Source organism: Triturus cristatus, chromosome 7, assembly GCF_964204655.1.
Source record: "Triturus cristatus chromosome 7, aTriCri1.1, whole genome shotgun sequence".
In the NCBI taxonomy this organism is placed as follows: domain Eukaryota; kingdom Metazoa; phylum Chordata; class Amphibia; order Caudata; family Salamandridae; genus Triturus; species Triturus cristatus.
This window is the reverse complement of record NC_140590.1, coordinates 289,994,625-290,016,438: the sequence shown is the minus strand read 5'-3', so window position 1 is coordinate 290,016,438 and position 21,814 is coordinate 289,994,625. Positions and strand designations below refer to the sequence as shown.

Here is a 21,814-nt window from a genome sequence, read left to right as displayed (position 1 = left end):
TTGCTAGAGGCAAACCCAAAAAATGGAATAAGATGTGGGGTCCGTGGAACTCTTACCGTGGTGATATATGCACGCCCCCCCTGGTGATCGCCTCCGATGTGGCCCTGTCCCCTTAGCTCGGATATTCCTGTTTCTCCCTGTAATCGGTGCATGTGTGCTCCCCTGTCCCCCCTCCCGCCTCGCCTAATACTAGCTTTTCCTGATAGTGCCGCTGAGAGGCGGCTGCCCCCCCCCCCTCCCCTGGGAGAGCAAGTCCCTTCTTATATAGTTTTCATGCCTGGTTTTAGTTTTGCTTGGTTGTTTTTTTTTTTATAAAATGTTAATTCAAAACCTTCTTGTTGTATGGAGTCCAGTTGTGGGCAGATTAGCTGCCCCCCCGTGCAGGTTGCTCATTTGCTCACTGTAATGATTTTCCTTTTTGCACACTAGCGGCCGGCCTCGGAGGTTGTAGGCCCATGACTGTACATAACTGCTGTGTCAAATAAAGGTTTTTAAAAAAAAACAAACAAAAAAAAAACTGCTTAAGCCAGGCTACAATGGTAGGCTTGCAATCGTGTTTGAACTGTCAATGTAGTGAGTGGCACCATGGGTGCTGCAGTCTATCAGTGACATTTAACTTACGCCCGTAGATACCCTTTGTAGCATAGACTAGGGATTAATGGGTATGTTTACTATGCCAATTAGGTGTATACCACTTTGACTTGTTTTTCAGGGTCCAAACACATTCACTGGGTGCTGTACAGCACTGTGCAGAGTCCAAAAAACAGCAATAAATTCTAGCTAAAAAGTGGGGGTATGCCCATCATTTGGGGTGCTCTGCTAGGTCTTTTCCTGCCTCTGATTTAATTGAAACCACACAGTTCTAATAAAGGTCTAGACTAATTATGACCTTCTACGAAATAGTGACTGTGGCTACTGGGCAAAACACTTAGGGGCATATTATCAAGGTACAGCGTTAAAATTATCGCCGCTTTAGCGGCTGAAAACTACCGCTAAAGCGGCGATAATGGGCATGATAATATGCCCGTGAGAATTCCCATAGAAGCCCATGTTCTGGTGTCAACATGGGCTTCTATTGGCATTCTCAAGGGCATATTATCAAGCCGATTATCGCCGCTTTAGCAGCAGTTTTCTGCCGATAAAGCGGCGATAATTTTAACGCCGGACTTTGATAATATGCCCCTTAATATTTTTTTTCGAGGAGTAACATTGACTTTGTAGATTAATATTTCGCCTCTCTGCTAAGGTGTGTGCACAACTGTATGTGCGTGTTACGCTTGCAATATTGCTCTCTGTGCCATACAATTTCTGGATGTGTGCATTGCTATGCCCAGGCTGTATATTTTCCGTGTGTTAGAGAAAATATGTACTATTGCCTGCTCTATACCTATTCCGTTCCTGTATAGGGGACGTCTTCCCTGCTACTGCCTAGCTGTGCCAGTTTTATGTACGAAGATGCTTGCATTGCTGCTGTGCACGTCATACCTGCAGCATGAATGTTAACGAGGCTTGGTAAAACCTTTGCAGTATTCTATAGCCAAACGACTGGCGTTTTAAATACTAGTCTAAAGCTAGTCATAAGGCTTGTTTTATTACTCTTCATTATCTGACAGTTTTGTTTTCTTTGAATCTCCACAGCATCTTAGTTAAGACGCCCCCTCAGAACCTACCGTTGCGCCTGACGTATAAGCCTGGAGACCGAGGAAGAAAGCAAGTCTTCCACGGAAGGACAGCGGCTGCCTCTCCGAACCCGCTGCCGCACAGCAACCAGCGCCTAAACTCTGGCTCACTTGGCGCTACTTTGAGCTTACTTGACACGTGTACCAACTACCAAGCAGTGGTGGCAGAACCTACACTCCCTTCGAGGCGTGGGCCCTATGTGGAGAAGGCGAGGTTGGTTATCGCAACGAAGCCTATTGGCACGAATATGAGAGCACGAAAAAGGAAACAGGAATGTTTACAGCAGTATTTTGGAAGTCAGTTTAGAAGCCCGCGCAGCAGCTACCAAATTCAAGCCCTGGGCTGTGTTTAGCTGATACAATGCAAAGCCCAGTTCATCGATTTTTAGTAGGGCTTGCTGGGGTCGGTTTAAGTGGAAGTGTTTCCTTTAATTACTGCAGACCGCTGGCACACCGTTCATTTACTGCTTGCGATGGGACAGTAAAACTCACCTTTATTAACGTTGTTCGATGGCGATAGTTTGAGCTATGGATAAGAGCAATGTTTCGAAGTGCCGCGTGTTCCAGTCAAAATCAGTGAAGCTCGTGACCTTTCCTGGTTCAGAACGATGGCCATGCCGTGGAGGGAGTGGGACAAAGATGAGAGTGATTTTTTTTTTCGGTGCATGCAGCCAGCAGTCATTTTCTTCAAACTCTTCAACAAACGTGTTCTCTAATGATGTGGCAATAATCATTCTTTCCAACGGCACCGTTGCGCTTGTTCATTCACTCTGTCATCCTGTTTTACATTCCTGAACAGTCTGTCTTCACAATATTTGAAAAAGAAAAGTAAGCCGCAGCAATTTGTAGAGGAAATTTAAATTCATCTTATGGCCCTCAGAAATCCTCTGGCTGTGACTGTTGATCTTAATTCACATGCCAGGCCTAACAATTCAGACTTCGTTTCGGTTGATAGTCTGTTTTATGAATGTCTGGCTTATCTTAAAATTTTCATATTTCACACCTCCAGTATTAGAACTACAGATCCCAATAAAAGCCATAGAAAAGGTCGAGAACACCGTGGAATTTACTCCAGTCATTTTGTTATTTATGGACCCTCTACCCTTTCGGGAATGAACCAGTTCATAAGAAGAAAAACTTGCTTCAAAATGGGTTACCTTACAGATGACGAACATAATTGTTTGCAAACAAAATTACTGCGGATCATAATTATTCCTGGCACCTACTTTGCACAGTCCACTGAGGAAACCTGCCTAAAACGATCCACTATGGGTTTGCCTTCTAATGTGTAACCTTTTAACATGCCCTGCTAGCGTTGCAGAACGGGGATTTGCTGTGCATGGTGAAACTTCAGTGCTTATGCCTATATGTCCCATATCCCAGTCCCACATCATATATGTATCTGAAGATGGACGCTGCAAATTCAACACTTTTGCAACAACATGGCCTCGGCTCTTATTTTTTATTAAGGTTTTCTCCTGACAAAAGATGCTTCTACCTTGAGTCTAAAATGCAGGAGTATAGTAATGATTACATTGTCGTGATTTTAGTTGATTCTATCCTGAGGCTGTTACCTTCTACCAAGACCATGCATCTAACTCCTTATCTCCCTTGCTATTGTTCCAACTGACTCATGTGTGGGGAATCAAAGATAGTGAGTCAGTGACTGCACATTGGAGGCAATGCTGTTTATCTCTGCATTGCGTGAGTTAACAGCTATGATAAACCCAACCTTTAAGCAAGGTTGCAGCCCCCGCATTGCTTGCGAAAAGAATCTAGGCTAGGTTTAAGAATGATGAGTTGCCGTGTAGATAACGATTTTCTACGAGGTTGACCACCATCCTCGTGTTCACAACCAGCTCACTCTCCATTCCTTATTCATATTCAGACCACAGGGTGAGTAAATTGGGTACTTCAAAAATGGGTACTAAACTAGATCTTTATTGTCAGGTTTGACTTAATGTTAGGTAAGCTCACATGACATTTCACCCACATATTCACAGTGTTATCAGAAGCAAAAGTACCTTCTAAGCCCAATACAGACTCTGCTCATGTTGACAGCTGCGGAAATTCCTACAATCCACAAAAGTCCATTAGGTATAATGAGACAAACAATAATGTAGTCCCATGTATCAATAGTAGATGGAAATTACTCCATGGTTAACTGAATCAGATTTATTTGTGCCCTGTGGGTAATGTTAAAATATCAGGAAATCTAACTGCAAGCCTTCAAGTTATGCAGGTCAACATGTTTCTCCCTTCCTGTGTAGCCAACTAAAGGTTTGAAGCATTCCTCAGGATCTGAATCCCTACACTAGTCTACCTATTAACTACCTAAGAGTGAATGGGGTCGACGTTAAGTGTAACCAACTCAAAAGATGTTTATAGAAACATCAGACAGGTATAAGACCAGAACTTTGATGTATATCCGGTCCATGTTAGAGCTAATGCTGACATAAGCACCAAAAATTCAGTTTGTATTGTGTGCTCTATAAATGGTTATTAGGGGTGTACTCATACACATAAAGCGGTTTACCTTAGATTATCACCAAGCTTGCATAAACATACATGTCTAATGTATAATCTGAGCTTAAGACTTAAAGTCTTAGGAAAAATATATTTCTTGGCAAGTTCATCCAGAGGGTAGCCTAGTTCCCCCCATCAAAAGTGTGTCTGTACAAGTTATAGGTGGGTGGAGAGCTCCAACTACCCCCAGCCTAGAAACAGTAGTCCGAAAAAAGTTGGTCATCCATGAAGAGGCATGTGAATCTCCTTTATAGTAAAAAAATAAAGTGTAAATGTTTACTGCTGCTGTGTTCTGGTGTGGGCACACATTGCCAGGATAGTACAATTTGCTGAAATGAGCAAGATTCCTGATCAGGCCTAAGAATACAATGGACCTCATTCCAGTTCATCGTTCTTCACCCACTCTGCACTCCTGACAAGGGCCAAGCCTATGCAAATCTATCCTGGTCCTGATTTCTTAGCATTAGTCCAGCCCGAGCTGCTGGGTCCCCGCTTCATTGAAATACAAGCAATGTCATAATGCTTTTGGACAACTTATCTTCACCAGTGAGCTCTAGCTTGAGTACTATCAAGCAGCGAGAACAGGAGAACCATCTTGGAATATCTGTTGCACTTATGGTATCCACTGCATTATAAAACAAAGTGATGAAAGGAATACTTCTCCACTCGTGATTAGTAGATTGCTTTTTAGTCCAACATTTTTCTTTTTGATGAGCATTCATTTGATGGTTTCAGGGTTAAGTGTGGGGAAAAAGTTCCTACGAGAAAGCCCATATTATTTGTGTTAAGTTTCTTATTTTGGGACCCACCCTATAAACTTATAAATGTTTCAGCTGTCTGCGCTAAATTTGGATCACTCTTAGAAGTCCTACTGAACACCGTCTCTTCCAAGATTGGCAAAGAGTGCTGGAGAGTGCAGAGAGAAGCAAAATATTATGAGTTCAAAATTAGGATTTCCTATGGAGTGAGGTTTTGACCTAAACTACATAAGCCATGATTGTGTGATATAACCGGTAATAGGCAAAGTATCGTTACAGTAAGGTCGTAATTTGCACTTAAGAGGCATTTTAAGTTTCCTTCATAACTGACAGACTAGCACAACACGTTCCAAAACGTATTCATCTGCTTTGGTTTTGGCAAGGCAAGTTCTATACAGATCTGTCAGGGGGAGGGACAAAAATAGAGCCTTCACTAAGGTGATTTTTTATATTTTAACTGTGCCGTCTACTACAGAAAACAGTGGCAGAACGGAATGACAACAAACTGGTTTGAAGATCAAACTTCACTCAAGAGAGTGCCTTTGTTGGATAACTTCACTTCAACTGTGATTTTATCAGTTTGTTTGTATGTCTCTCTGTGTCTATATATATATAAATACGATATATATATATATATATTCACTGAAAAAACCAAAGGTTTCAGGGGAGTTATAGTTAGGAATTGGCATTTAAAAAACCTTAGAAATTCACTGAAAAAACCATAGGTTTTAGGTGTGTTATAGTTAGCTGGACATTTCCTTCGTACAAAACCCTAGAAATTCCCCGGTTATAGTTAGTTCAGCTAACTATAACTCGCGCCCCCGCAATGCACTGCTGATGACGTCACATATTACATCACTCATGACATGGTCAGTGACATCACTGATGACATCACTGATGACATCTCAAATGACATCACTGGTGACATCACTGATGACGTCATCCATGTAACAAATTAGTGCACCTTCTCACACCCTAATATAACCTTTGATACACTGACTCAAAATTTCAGACGGCCATTTTGACAACCATAGATACTCCAATACCAATAACTGCACACCCACTCATTGACTTTTAGGTCTACATACATCTCCACTCACTCACCTGTACAGTCACTCATACTTACAGTCACTCTGTGCATTTATACACCTATATAGACACTCACACACCGCCAATCATCCATTGAGGTACTGTTAGATCTGGGGGTCTCTAGTTGGCAGAGGTATTCACCTTAGACCAAATAGGGACCCTTGCTTCTAGTCAGGGTACAAGGACACACACGCTAGATAACCCCTGCTCACCCTCTAGGTAGCTTGGCTCGAGCAGACAGGCTTATCCCCAAGGCAATGTGTAAGGTATTTGCACGTAGACACCACAATGATCCCCCCCTCCGCACACCACAAACTTAGACCACACAGCTGAGTTATATAAAAAATAATATATCTTTATCTAGTTTCCGCAGTTGAAATCAATCATCACAGGTTTACACAATATTCGCTTTCTTGGTTGGTCGGGATCGTAAGATGATAGTCTCTAGTCTCTTGAGTGATTCGATACTCACTGAGAATGAATCAGTTGGTAGGCTCTCGATGTTTAGGCAACTACGTTGCTCCGGCGGTGTCGCTGCACTCGTTGTACAAGCGCTCCTCGGGCTGTTTGGTGCCAGGATTCCACAACTCCCTCGACGAGCCCCCAGTGACGATGTCGACGTCACCGGAGTCAGCCACTCACAGCGCGGCTTCGTAGAGCAGGGAAATAAGACTCTCGATCTGCGTCAGGCCTCCGGGTCGCGGCAAGGCACGTGCCGATGAGCACGTCGATCTTCTTGATGCGGCAACCGGTGTCACGCCCGGGTCGGTGCGGTACTCTCCAGCAAGACAGAGAGCAGCCAGCCCACCTCACAGGCAGATGTCGAGAATCTTGGTAGAACAGTCCACGGTCCCTGCGGCACACAGCAGCGCAGGTGGGACACAGCAGAGTCTTGAGTTCTTGGCAACCTTTCTATCCCTGGGTTGCGAAACAGGAGGCCAGCTCTTCTCAGGCCCTTGGAGATTCAGTTGAAGACACAGCACACAGCAAAGTCTTGTTTGGTCAAGTGGATAGGGTCAGCACACAGCAAGACCCCTTCTCCTCCTCAGCTTCGGTTGTACAGCAGAACAGGTCAGCCTTTAGAGCACACAGCACGGCAATCTTCCTTTAGTTCTTCAGCGGTCCGTCTTTCAGCAGAGGTTCCTCTCAATGGTCGAATCTAAAAATCTGTTGTCAGGGGTCTTGTACTTATACCCCTAAAAGTCTTTGAAGTCTTTGTGCAAGTGGGTCCTGAGCCCAGTCTGATCCAGTTCTGGGTGTTGCTGGAGCACTTTGTTTTCCTGGCCTCTACATTCTTTTCAGAGCGAGGGGCAAGGTCGTCAGCCGCCCAGCAGGAGGTGGAGCCAGCAGAGTGGCAGGCAGGCACAGCCCTATTCAATCCCAGGTGCTATCTCCTCCCTCCACTCTCCTTGCAAATGTCGCCATTCAGCAGAGGGCTGACTCAGCCAACCTCCCGGGGGATCCCCAGTCCCTGTCACTCTCAAACCAGACAGTCAATCCACAAGCGCGCCCAGGCACACAGAAGGGTCAGACAAGAGAACAGCTACTCTCTAAAAAGTACTATTCTCCAACTCAGGATTTAAAAACAACCTCTCCTAAAAGATGTGTTATTAAATGCTGAGCTCAGGGATATCAAACACTCATGTCTTATCTTGTTCTTATGAGAAGATAGGCGGATAGCCATTGGCACCCGCCTCCCCCATGTTAGCCTATGGAACAAGATAACCTTGCGGTAGTGAACACACAAAATGGCCGGTGTTCACTACCAGAACATGTTACCTGCACTAGTACATGTTCTACCTTCTACATACACTGCACCCTGCCCAGGGGGGTACCTTGGGCCTTCCATAGGGATGACTGATGTGTACGAAAAGGGAAGGGTTAGGCCCGGCCAGTGTGGACACTGGCCAGGAGGACATGGCAGTCCGGGGACTGCAGGCAGGCCTGCGGCGGCCGGCCTGAGACACTGTTTTAGGGCTACACAAGTGGGTGGCGCAATCAGCGCTGCAGACCCACTAGTAGCATCTGTCATCACCAGCCCTGGCACACACAGTGCACTTTACTAGGGACTTCATGGTGATACAGATATGCCAATCAGGTATATCCAATCAATACGATATTTTACACAGGGAGCACTTACACTCTGGCACTGATTAGCAGTGGCTGAGTGTCCAAAGCATCTAAACCAGCAAAACGAAATCCAGCACAGCATCAAAAATCAATGTAGCAGAGGCAAAAGATAGGGGAAAAACCCACGCCAAGGATGTCAGGTCTAACACGTGTCCCCTCCAGCTGAAAGCGGGGAGAACTACCCACCCTCTTGGGAGTTCTCATCGCTAAGGCGGAAAAACCTGGACAGACCATCAGCATTGGCGTGCTCTGTACCGGGACGGTGTTCCACCGTAAAGTCCATTCCCTGTAGGGAGATGGACCACCTCAACAGTTTGGGATTCTCACCCCTCATCTGCATTAACCATCTGAGGGGCCTGTGGTCGGTCTGAACACGGAAGTGAGTCCCAAACAGGTAGGGCCTCAGCTTCTTCAGGGCCCAGACCACAGCAAATGTTTCCCTTTCAATAGCGCTCCACCTCTGTTCCCTGGGAAGTAGCCTCCTACTAATGAAAGCTACGGGTTGGTCCCCGCCCTCGTCGTCCATCTGTGAGAGTACTGCTCCCACGCCTTGCTCTGAAGCGTCTGTCTGCACTACGAACTCACTCGAAAAGTCAGGCGCCTTAAGCACCGGTGCTGTGCACATTGCAGTTTTCAGGGCATCAAAAGCAGTTTGACAGGCCTCGGTCCAATTCACTTTCCTGGGCTGATTTCTAGAGGTTAGTTCCGTCAAGGGGGCAACAATGGTGCCGTATCCCTTGATGAACCGTCTGTAATACCCGGTGAGTCCTAGAAAGGCTCTCACCTCTGTCTGCGTCTTGGGGGGTTCCCAAGCCAGAATGGTATCGATCTTCGCCTGTAGGGGCGCCACCTGGCCGCTCCCCACCTGGTGTCCCAAATACACCACCGATCCCTGCCCTATCTGGCACTTACTGGCCTTGATAGTGAGGCCTGCCTTCTGCAGCGCCCTCAACACTTCACAGAGGTGTTGCAAGTGTTCCTCCCAAGTGGAGCTGAACACAGCAATGTCATCTAGGTACGCGGCGCTGAATTGCTCCAGCCCGGTCAGTACCCGGTTGACCAGTCTCTGGAAGGTGGCAGGGGCATTTTTCAACCCAAAGGGCATGACGCGAAATTGGAAGTGCCCCTCTGGCGTTGAAAATGCTGACCTCTCCTTTGCCCCGTCAGTTAAGGCAATCTGCCAGTACCCCGAAGTCAAATCGAAGGTGCTGAGGTACCGGGCAGCTCCTAACCGATCCACAAGCTCATCAGCTCTGGGGATGGGGTGCGCGTCAGTCTTGGTGACCGCATTGAGCCCGCGGTAGTCCACGCAAAACCGAAGTTCTGACGGGCCACCGGGTGTAGCAGATTTCTTGGGAACGAGGACCACTGGGCTAGCCCAGGGACTGCTAGAGGGCTCAATTACCCCTAACGCCAACATCTTGGAAACTTCTTCCTTGATGCTGGCCCTGACCTTGTCAGCTACTCTGTAAAACTTCTGTTTCACAGGCAGGCTATCTCCAGTGTCCACATCATGGACGCACCAATTGGTGACACCTGGTGTCAGGGAGAACAGGGAGGCAAACTGACCCAACACCTGGCGACAGTCTCTCTGCTGCTCGGGGGTCAGGGTGGGCGAGAGGACCACACCATCCACTGACCCGTCTTGCTCCTTGGTTGCCAGGAGGTCAGGGAGAGGATCACTGTCCTCCTCCCCACCGTCGTCTGTAGCCATGAGCATCGTCACTTCAGACCTCTCGAAGTGGGGTTTGAGGCGGTTCACATGCAAGACTCTAAGGGGCTGCCTAGGAGTCTTCATGTTGATCAGGTAGGTCACCTCACTCTTGCGCTCTACCACCTCATATGGCCCGGTCCACTTGTCACGGAGCGCGCAAGACTCCACCGGCGCCATTACCCACACTTTCTGCCCAGGATGAAATTCTACCAGAGTGGTATTCTGGTCGTACCATCTTTTCATCTCCTCCTGGCTGGCTTCTAGGTTCTCCTGAGCGAGCTTCCTGAAGCGCTGCGTTTGGTTGCGGATGGCCAGCACATAGCTGAACACATCCTGGGGGGTTTTCCCACGGGATTTCTCCCACCCCTCCTTCACCAGTGTGAGAGGTCCTCTAACAGGGTGGCCATACAGCAGTTCAAAGGGGCTGAACCCTAAGGACTTCTGAGGCACCTCCCTGTAGGCAACCAACAGGCATGGTAACAAGACGTCCCACTTCCGTCTCATGGGCTCCGCTAGGCCCATAATCATACCTTTCAGGGTGCGGTTGAACCTTTCAACCAACCCATTTCCTTGAGGGTGGTAAGGAGTGGTGAACTTATAAGTTACTCCACACTCCTCCCACAGAGACTTCATATACCTAGAGATGAAGTTGGTACCCCGGTCGGAGACCACCTCTCGAGGGAACCCCACACGGGAAAAGATCCCCATCAATGCACAGCCCACCACGGGTGCTGTGATTGTCCTGAGAGGGACTGCTTCCGGGTACCGAGTGGCGTGATCCACCACGACCAGGATAAACCTGTTGCCTAAGGCGGTCTTGGGATCCAGGGGCCCTACGATATCAATGCCCACCCGCTCGAAAGGGGTGCTCACTACAGGAAACGGCTGGAGGGGCGCCACGCACTTCCCTCCGCTCTTACCACTGGCTTGACAGGTTTGGCAAGACTTACAAAAGGTACCGACGTGCTTCTTCATCTGGGGCCAGTAGAAGTGGGTGACAAGCCTGTGATAGGTCTTGTCTTGCCCCAGATGTCCTGAGAGAGGCACGTCGTGAGCCAGACCCAGTAAGAAGTTCCTGAAGCGCTCGGGTACCACCAGCACACGGGCTGCACCGGGCTCAGCGAACTTAGACTCACTATACAGTAAGTCATCCTCCCAGTAAATCAAATGTTCCTTGGACCCTAGGCCTGCTGCCTGGTCTGCAGCCTGCTGCCGCACACCGACGAGAGAAGGGCACTCCTTCTGAGCCTGGCAGAATTCCTCCCTGGAGGGGCCACCCTCTTGCTGCCAATGGGTCAGCTCAGGCAACTCTCCCAGTTCGGCCACCTGCTCCCCTGTAGGTTCCAGGGCATCCCCCTCAGGTTCTGCTTCCTCCTGGACCGTGGGAACAGTGGGGGCCGGTTTCCCGCACCCTCTGCCCCTTCCTCTCTTGACAGGTCCCTGGGCCATTGTTCCTGGCTCCGGTTCTACTAATCCACCCTTACTGGCTGTCATGGCACGTGTGGATACACAGATCCACGCTGGCAGTCCTAACATCTTCAAGTGAGTTCTGTGCTCTACGTCCTTCCATGGAGAACTCTCCAGGTCGTTACCCAACAGACAATCTACCGGCAAGGCATCACTGACACAGACTTCCAAGGTACCAGAGACTCCCCCCCATGTAAAGGGAACACGCGCCATCTTGCAGAGGCGCACTGAAGTGTCAGCTGCCACTACTGGGCGGAGCACATTGGGAATGACTTGCTCTTCAGACACCCACTGACACCTGACAGATGTCACACTAGCCCCGGTGTCTCTCAGAGCCTCTATCTCCCTCCCATTGATGGTCACCTTTTGCCCGTATTTCTTAGTGTTAGCGGGTATCAAGGTATCCTGGACCATCTCTTGGTCTCCTAATGAGACAAGGGTCATCATAGCTAATCCCTCTTCCCCCACTGGAAATCAAATCCCCTCCCAAAGCTACACTAGCTAACTCTGGGACTGGTGCAGCAGCTGGTGCTGGGGGTTTCTTGGGACATTTAGGGGCGATGTGCCCCACTTCCCTACAAGCATAGCAAGTAGGCGGTGGTCTGTTGCCCTTAGGGGGCCAAGACCTCTTAGGCTTGGGGGCTTGGGACTCCTTCTCCTGGGAACTGTTTTGGGGCCCTTTAGAGAACTCCTTACTGTTACCCTTGTCCTCCCCACCTTTCTGCTGGGGACCCTGTCCACCCTTGGCTGGCATACTTACCACCCATTTGTTGACCCTGGTGCTAGTCCAGCGGTCTGCCTCTTTAGCAAGCTCACTGGGATCAGTTAACTTGCTGTCTAAAAGATGCTGGCGCAGCTCTGGAACACATAGACTACTCAAGTGCTCCCAACTAATCAAGTGACACAACCCCACATAATCAGTAACTTTGCTGCCCTTTATCCAACCTTCCAGTGCACGCGTGTACATACTCACACACTCCACCCACGTACTTGAATCAAGTTTCTTGAAGTTCCTAAACTTCTGGCGGTACTGTTCTGGTGTAAGCCCATACCTGAGGCATAAGGCCTCCTTCATAGTGGGGTAGGTTAAGGTCCCTGGTGCTTCTAAGGGTGCTAAGACATCCCTCCCAGAGGCCTCAAAATGCTTCCACAAACCTGCTCCCCAACTCTTCTCAGGCACTTCATTCATCTTTAAGGCAAGCTCATAGGATCTAAACCACGCATAGATATCCTCACCCCTCTGAAAATTCTGCACCAAATCTTTTGGTATGTATACTTTACCCGCCTGTACTGGTTGTGCGCTGCCACCATTTGGACTGGACGCCACTTGTTTGGCTTTAATGTCCAGCTCCCTCATGCTCAACTCATGAGCCTACTGGAGTTTCTTCCCTTCCAAAGCGAGAGCATTCCTCCTCTCCTCCGCCTCTTTCTCACTGTCAAGGCGCAGTTTCCTTTCTTCCGCTTGAGCTTTGAGTTTAAAAAGTTCAATCTCATGGGCTCTAACCCTCTGGTTTTCCTCCAGCTCCTCTGGAGAGAGGCTCCTACTGGAATGGGCGCTGCCAGCCCTAGACACTGGCCTATTCACTGGCAGATCATCGGATCCAAATCCGTGCTCCGGTGTGCCATCCCCTTCAGTAGTTTCCTCGGTTGCGCCATTCTTGGCCTCCCACCAGGCCCTTAGAGCTTTCTGTAGCTCCGTCTTGTTGGCGCTGCCCTTCGCTGGGCATCCAAGCTGCTTGCAGAATTGCTTTAGTTGCTCCTTCTTATATTCGAGCAACTTTTTCACTTCGAATTGCAATTCCGACTCCTCACCTACTCCATTCAGAGACATGATGCTTCGTTGATCCTCCAAGAATAGTCTTCGCAAAAACTTCGTGCGATGCAACTGCTTACTAGATTAGTGATGTACGAAGAATCACTGCAGGTCAAGTGCAAATACTGGTTCTAATCCGCACCGCTGACCACCAATGTTAGATCTGGGGGTCTCTAGTTGGCAGAGGTATTCACCTTAGACCAAATAGGGACCCTTGCTTCTAGTCAGGGTACAAGGACACACACGGTAGATAACCCCTGCTCACCCTCTAGGTAGCTTGGCTCGAGCAGACAGGCTTATCCCCAAGGCAATGTGTAAGGTATTTGCACGTAGACACCACAATGATCCCCCCCTCCGCACACCACAAACTTAGACCACACAGGTGAGTTATATAAAAAATAATATATCTTTATCTAGTTTCCGCAGTTGAAATCAAGCATCACAGGTTTACACAATATTCGCTTTCTTGGTTGGTCGGGATCATAAGATGATAGTCTCTAGTCTCTTGAGTGATTCGATACTCACTGAGAATGAATCAGTTGGTAGGCTCTCGATGTTTAGGCAACTACGTTGCTCCGGCGGTGTCGCTGCACTCGTTGTACAAGCGCTCCTCGGGCTGTTCGTGCCAGGATTCCACAACTCCCTCGACGAGCCCCCAGTGACGATGTCGACGTCACCGGAGTCAGCCACTCACAGCGCGGCTTCGTAGAGCAGGGAAATACGACTCTCGATCTGCGTCAGGCCTCCGGGTCGCGGCAAGGCACGTGCCGATGAGCACGTCGATCTTCTTGATGCGGCAACCGGTGTCAGGCCCGGGTCGGTGCGGTACTCTCCAGCAAGACAGAGAGCAGCCAGCCCACCTCACAGGCAGATGTCGAGAAGCTTGGTAGAACAGTCCACGGTCCCTGCGGCACACAGCAGCGCAGGTGGGACACAGCAGAGTCTTGAGTTCTTGGCAACCTTTCTATCCCTGGGTTGCGAAACAGGAGGCCAGCTCTTCTCAGGCCCTTGGAGATTCAGTTGAAGACACAGCACACAGCAAAGTCTTGTTTGGTCAAGTGGATAGGGTCAGCACACAGCAAGACCCCTTCTCCTCCTCAGCTTCGGTTGTACAGCAGAACAGGTCAGCCTTTAGAGCACACAGCACGGCAATCTTCCTTTAGTTCTTCAGCGGTCCGTCTTTCAGCAGAGGTTCCTCTCGATGGTCGAATCTAAAAATCTGTTGTCAGGGGTCTTGTACTTATACCCCTAAAAGTCTTTGAAGTCTTTGTGCAAGTGGGTCCTGAGCCCGGTCTGATCCAGTTCTGGGTGTTGCTGGAGCACTTTGTTTTCCTGGCCTCTACATTCTTTTCAGAGCGAGGGGCAAGGTCATCAGCCGCCCAGCAGGAGGTGGAGCCAGCAAAGTGGCAGGCAGGCACAGCCCTATTCAATCCCAGGTGCTATCTCCTCCCTCCACTCTCCTTGCAAATGTCTCCATTCAGCAGAGGGCTGACTCAGCCAACCTCCCGGGGGATCCCCAGTCCCTGTCACTCTCAAACCAGACAGTCAATCCACAAGCGCGCCCAGGCACACAGAAGGGTCAGACAAGAGAACAGCTACTCTCTAAAAAGTACTATTCTCCAACTCATGATTTAAAAACAACCTCTCCTAAAAGATGTGTTATTAAATGCTGAGCTCAGGGATATCAAACACTCATGTCTTATCTTGTTCTTATGAGAAGATAGGCGGATAGCCATTGGCACCCGCCTCCCCCATGTTAGCCTATGGAACAAGATAACCTTGCGGTAGTGAACACACAAAATGGCCGGTGTTCACTACCAGAACATGTTACCTGCACTAGTACATGTTCTACCTTCTACATACACTGCACCCTGCCCAGGGGGGTACCTTGGGCCTTCCATAGGGATGACTGATGTGTACGAAAAGGGAAGGGTTAGGCCCGGCCAGTGTGGACACTGGCCAGGAGGACATGGCAGTCCGGGGACTGCAGGCAGGCCTGCGGCGGCAGGCCTGAGACACTGTTTTAGGGCTACACAGGTGGGTGGCGCAATCAGCGCTGCAGACCCACTAGTAGCATCTGTCATCACCAGCCCTGGCACACACAGTGCACTTTACTAGGGACTTCATGGTGATACAGATATGCCAATCAGGTATATCCAATCAATACGATATTTTACACAGGGAGCACTTACACTCTGGCACTGATTAGCAGTGGCAGAGTGTCCAAAGCATCTAAACCAGCAAAACGAAATCCAGCACAGCATCAAAAATCCATGTAGCAGAGGCAAAAGATAGGGGAAAAACCCACGCCAAAGATGTCAGGTCTAACACGTGTCCCCTCCAGCTGAATGCGGGGAGAACTACCCACCCTCTTGGGAGTTCTCATCGCTAAGGCGGAAAAACCTGGACAGACCATCAGCATTGGCGTGCTCTGTACCGGGACGGTGTTCCACCGTAAAGTCCATTCCCTGTAGGGAGATGGACCACCTCAACAGTTTTGGATTCTCACCCCTCATCTGCATTAACCATCTGAGGGGCCTGTGGTCGGTCTGAACACGGAAGTGACTCCCAAACAGGTAGGGCCTCAGCTTCTTCAGGGCCCAGACCACAGCAAATGCTTCCCTTTCAATAGCGCTCCACCTCTGTTCCCTGGGAAGTAGCCTCCTACTAATGAAAGCTACGGGTTGGTCCCCGCCCTCGTCGTCCATCTGTGAGAGTACTGCTCCCACGCCTTGCTCTGAAGCGTCTGTCTGCACTACGAACTCACTCGAAAAGTCAGGCGCCTTAAGCACCGGTGCTGTGCACATTGCAGTTTTCAGGGCATCAAAAGCAGTTTGACAGGCCTCGGTCCAATTCACTTTCCTGGGCTGATTTCTAGAGGTTAGTTCCGTCAAGGGGGCAACAATGGTGCCGTATCCCTTGATGAACCGTCTGTAATACCCGGTGAGTCCTAGAAAGGCTGTCACCTCTGTCTGCGTCTTGGGGGGTTCCCAAGCCAGAATGGTATCGATCTTCGCCTGTAGGGGCGCCACCTGGCCGCTCCCCACCTGGTGTCCCAAATACACCACCGATCCCTGCCCTTTCTGGCACTTACTGGCCTTGATAGTGAGGCCTGCCTTCTGCAGCGCCCTCAACACTTCACAGAGGTGTTGCAAGTGTTCCTCCCAAGTGGAGCTGAACACAGCAATGTCATCTAGGTACGCGGCGCTGAATTGCTCCAGCCCGGTCAGTACCCGGTTGACCAGTCTCTGGAAGGTGGCAGGGGCATTTTTCAACCCAAAGGGCATGACGCGAAATTGGAAGTGCCCCTCTGGCGTTGAAAATGCCGACCTCTCCTTTGCCCCGTCAGTTAAGGCAATCTGCCAGTACCCCGAAGTCAAATCGAAGGTGCTGAGGTACCGGGCAGCTCCTAACCGATCCACGAGCTCATCAGCTCTGGGGATGGGGTGCGCGTCAGTCTTGGTGACCGCATTGAGCCCGCGGTAGTCCACGCAAAACCGAAGTTCTGACGGGCCACCGGGTGTAGCAGATTTCTTGGGAACGAGGACCACTGGGCTAGCCCAGGGACTGCTAGAGGGCTCAATTACCCCTAACGCCAACATCTTGGAAACTTCTTCCTTGATGCTGGCCCTGACCTTGTCAGCTACTCTGTAAAACTTCTGTTTCACAGGCAGGCTATCTCCAGTGTCCACATCATGGACGCACCAATTGGTGACACCTGGTGTCAGGGAGAACAGGGAGGCAAACTGACCCAACACCTGGCGACAGTCTCTCTGCTGCTCGGGGGTCAGGGTGGGCGAGAGGACCACACCATCCACTGACCCGTCTTGCTCCTTGGTTGCCAGGAGGTCAGGGAGAGGATCACTGTCCTCCTCCCCACCGTCGTCTGTAGCCATGAGCATCGTCACTTCAGACCTCTCGAAGTGGGGTTTGAGGCGGTTCACATGCAAGACTCTAAGGGGCTGCCTAGGAGTCTTCATGTTGATCAGGTAGGTCACCTCACTCTTGCGCTCTACCACCTCATATGGCCCGGTCCACTTGTCACGGAGCGCGCAAGGCTCCACCGGCGCCATTACCCACACTTTCTGCCCAGGATGAAATTCTACCAGAGTGGTATTCTGGTCGTACCATCTTTTCATCTCCTCCTGGCTGGCTTCTAGGTTCTCCTGAGCGAGCTTCCTGAAGCGCTGCGTTTGGTTGCGGATGGCCAGCACATAGCTGAACACATCCTGGGGGGTTTTCCCACGGGATTTCTCCCACCCCTCCTTCACCAGTGTGAGAGGTCCTCTAACAGGGTGGCCATACAGCAGTTCAAAGGGGCTGAACCCTAAGGACTTCTGAGGCACCTCCCTGTAGGCAAACAACAGGCATGGTAACAAGACGTCCCACTTCCGTCTCATGGGCTCTGCTAGGCCCATAATCATACCTTTCAGGGTGCGGTTGAACCTTTCAACCAACCCATTTCCTTGAGGGTGGTAAGGAGTGGTGAACTTATAAGTTACTCCACACTCCTCCCACAGAGACTTCATATACCTAGAGATGAAGTTGGTACCCAGGTCGGAGACCACCTCTCGAGGGAACCCCACACGGGAAAAGATCCCCATCAATGCACGGCCCACCACGGGTGCTGTGATTGTCCTGAGAGGGACTGCTTCCGGGTACCGAGTGGCGTGATCCACCAAGACCAGGATAAACCTGTTGCCTAAGGCGGTCTTGGGATCCAGGGGCCCTACGATATCAATGCCCACCCGCTCAAAAGGGGTGCTCACTACAGGAAACGGCTGGAGGGGCGCCACGCACTTCCCTCCGCTCTTACCACCGGCTTGACAGGTTTGTCAAGACTTACAAAAGGTACCGACGTGCTTCTTCATCTGGGGCCAGTAGAAGTGGGTGACAAGCCTGTGATAGGTCTTGTCTTGCCCCAGATGTCCTGAGAGAGGCACGTCGTGAGCCAGACCCAGTAAGAAGTTCCTGAAGCGCTCGGGTACCACCAGCACACGGGCTGCACCGGGCTCAGCGAACTTAGGCTCACTATACAGTAAGTCATCCTCCCAGTAAATCAAATGTTCCTTGGACCCTAGGCCTGCTGCCTGGTCTGCAGCCTGCTGCCGCACACCGACAAGAGAAGGGCACTCCTTCTGAGCCTGGCAGAATTCCTCCCTGGAGGGGCCACCCTCTTGCTGCCAATGGGTCAGCTCAGGCAACTCTCCCAGTTCGGCCACCTGCTCCCCTGTAGGTTCCAGGGCATCCCCCTCAGGTTCTGCTTCCTCCTGGACCGTGGGAACAGTGGGGGCCGGTTTCCCGCACCCTCTGCCCCTTCCTCTCTTGACAGGTCCCTGGGCCATTGTTACAGGCTCCGGTTCTACTAATCCACCCTTACTGGCTGTCATGCACGTGTGGATACACAGATCCACGCTGGCAGTCCTAACATCTCCAAGTGAGTTCTGTGCTCTACGTCCTTCCATGGAGAACTCTCCAGGTCGTTACCCAACAGACAATCTACCGGCAAGGCATCACTGACACAGACTTCCAAGGTACCAGAGACTCCCCCCCATGTAAAGGGAACACGCGCCATCTTGCAGAGGCGCACTGAAGTGTCAGCTGCCACTACTGGGCGGAGCACATTGGGAATGACTTGCTCTTCAGACACCCACTGACACCTGACAGATGTCACACTAGCCCCGGTGTCTCTCAGAGCCTCTATCTCCCTCCCATTGATGGTCACCTTTTGCCCGTATTTCTTAGTGTTAGCGGGTATCAAGGTATCCTGGACCATCTCTTGGTCTCCTAATGAGACAAGGGTCATCATAGCTAATCCCTCTTCCCCACTGGAAATCAAATCCCCTCCCAAAGCTACACTAGCTAACTCTGGGACTGGAGCAGCAGCTGGTGCTGGGGGTTTCTTGGGACATTTAGGGGCGATGTGCCCCACTTCCCTACAAGCATAGCAAGTAGGCGGTGGTCTGTTGCCCTTAGGGGGCCAAGACCTCTTAGGCTTGGGGGCTTGGGACTCCTTCTCCTGGGAACTGTTTTGGGGCCCTTTAGAGAACTCCTTACTGTTACCCTTGTCCTCCCCACCTTTCTGCTGGGGACCCTGTCCACCCTTGGCTGGCATACTTACCACCCCTTTGTTGACCCTGGTGCTAGTCCAGCGGTCTGCCTCTTTAGCAAGCTCACTGGGATCAGTTAACTTGCTGTCTAAAAGATGCTGGCGCAGCTCTGGAACACATAGACTACTCAAGTGCTCCCAACTAATCAAGTGACACAACCCCACATAATCAGTAACTTTGCTGCCCTTTATCCAACCTTCCAGTGCACGCGTGTACATACTCACACACTCCACCCACGTACTTGAATCAAGTTTCTTGAAGTTCCTAAACTTCTGGCGGTACTGTTCTGGTGTAAGCCCATACCTGAGGCATAAGGCCTCCTTCATAGTGGGGTAGGTTAAGGTCCCTGCTGCTTCTAAGGGTGCTAAGACATCCCTCCCAGAGGCCTCAAAATGCTTCCACAAACCTGCTCCCCAACTCTTCTCAGGCACTTCATTCATCTTTAAGGCAAGCTCATAGGATCTAAACCACGCATAGATATCCTCACCCCTCTGATAATTCTGCACCAAATCTTTCGGTATGTATACTTTACCCGCCTGTACTGGTTGTGCGCTGCCACCATTTGGACTGGACGCCACTTGTTTGGCTTTAATGTCCAGCTCCCTCATGCTCAACTCATGAGCCAACTGGAGTTTCTTCCCTTCCAAAGCGAGAGCATTCCTCCTCTCCTCCGCCTCTTTCTCACTGTCAAGGCGCAGTTTCCTTTCTTCCGCTTGAGCTTTGAGTTTAAAAAGTTCAATCTCACGGGCTCTAACCCTCTGGTTTTCCTCCAGCTCCTCTGGAGAGAGGCTCCTACTGGAATGGGCGCTGCCAGCCCTAGACGCGGGCCTATTCACTGGCAGATCATCGGATCCAAATCCGTGCTCCGGTGTGCCATCCCCTTCAGTAGTTTCCTCGGTTGCGCCATTCTTGGCCTCCCACCAGGCCCTTAGAGCTTTCTGTAGCTCCGTCTTGTTGGCGCTGCCCTTCGCTGGGCATCCAAGCTGCTTGCAGAATTGCTTTAGTTGCTCCTTCTTATATTCGAGCAACTTTTTCACTTCAAATTGCAATTCCGACTCCTCACCTACTCCATTCAGAGACATGATGCTTCATTGATCCTCCAAGAATAGTCTTCGCAAAAACTTCGTGCGATGCAACTGCTTACTAGATTAGTGATGTACGAAGAATCACTGCAGGTCAAGTGCAAATACTGGTTCTAATCCGCACCGCTGACCACCAATGTTAGATCTGGGGGTCTCTAGTTGGCAGAGGTATTCACCTTAGACCAAATAGGGACCCTTGCTTCTAGTCAGGGTACAAGGACACACACGGTAGATAACCCCTGCTCACCCTCTAGGTAGCTTGGCTCGAGCAGACAGGCTTATCCCCAAGGCAATGTGTAAGGTATTTGCACGTAGACACCACAAGGATCCCCCCTCCGCACACCACAAACTTAGACCACACAGGTGAGTTATATAAAAAATAATATATCTTTATCTAGTTTCCGCAGTTGAAATCAAGCATCACAGGTTTACACAATATTCGCTTTCTTGGTTGGTCGGGATCATAAGATGATAGTCTCTAGTCTCTTGAGTGATTCGATACTCACTGAGAATGAATCAGTTGGTAGGCTCTCGATGTTTAGGCAACTACGTTGCTCCGGCGGTGTCGCTGCACTCGTTGTACAAGCGCTCCTCGGGCTGTTCGTGCCAGGATTCCACAACTCCCTCGACGAGCCCCCAGTGACGATGTCGACGTCACCGGAGTCAGCCACTCACAGCGCGGCTTCGTAGAGCAGGGAAATACGACTCTCGATCTGCGTCAGGCCTCCGGGTCGCGGCAAGGCACGTGCCGATGAGCACGTCGATCTTCTTGATGCGGCAACCGGTGTCAGGCCCGGGTCGGTGCGGTACTCTCCAGCAAGACAGAGAGCAGCCAGCCCACCTCACAGGCAGATGTCGAGAAGCTTGGTAGAACAGTCCACGGTCCCTGCGGCACACAGCAGCGCAGGTGGGACACAGCAGAGTCTTGAGTTCTTGGCAACCTTTCTATCCCTGGGTTGCGAAACAGGAGGCCAGCTCTTCTCAGGCCCTTGGAGATTCAGTTGAAGACACAGCACACAGCAAAGTCTTGTTTGGTCAAGTGGATAGGGTCAGCACACAGCAAGACCCCTTCTCCTCCTCAGCTTCGGTTGTACAGCAGAACAGGTCAGCCTTTAGAGCACACAGCACGGCAATCTTCCTTTAGTTCTTCAGCGGTCCGTCTTTCAGCAGAGGTTCCTCTCGATGGTCGAATCTAAAAATCTGTTGTCAGGGGTCTTGTACTTATACCCCTAAAAGTCTTTGAAGTCTTTGTGCAAGTGGGTCCTGAGCCCGGTCTGATCCAGTTCTGGGTGTTGCTGGAGCACTTTGTTTTCCTGGCCTCTACATTCTTTTCAGAGCGAGGGGCAAGGTCGTCAGCCGCCCAGCAGGAGGTGGAGCCAGCAGAGTGGCAGGCAGGCACAGCCCTATTCAATCCCAGGTGCTATCTCCTCCCTCTACTCTCCTTGC

The 21,814-nt window shown here is 50.3% G+C and overlaps 1 protein-coding gene across 8 annotated transcripts in view; it reads left to right on the top strand.

The window, feature by feature from the left end:
- FLT3LG (fms related receptor tyrosine kinase 3 ligand) overlaps nt 1-4,484 on the top strand; it is a 786,318-nt gene extending 781,834 nt beyond the window's left edge. For 5 of the 8 annotated variants that reach the window (XM_085616318.1, XM_085616321.1, XM_085616323.1 and 2 more), the window contains one exon: nt 1,639-4,484. In XM_085616318.1, coding sequence (XP_085472444.1) covers nt 1,639-1,650 — 12 coding nt within the window. In that variant the 3' untranslated portion in view covers nt 1,651-4,484. The remainder of the gene's footprint in view (nt 1-1,638) is intronic. The other 3 variants (XM_085616316.1, XM_085616322.1, XM_085616315.1) reach the window with 3 other exon arrangements.
- The last annotated feature ends 17,330 nt before the right edge of the window (nt 4,485-21,814 follow it).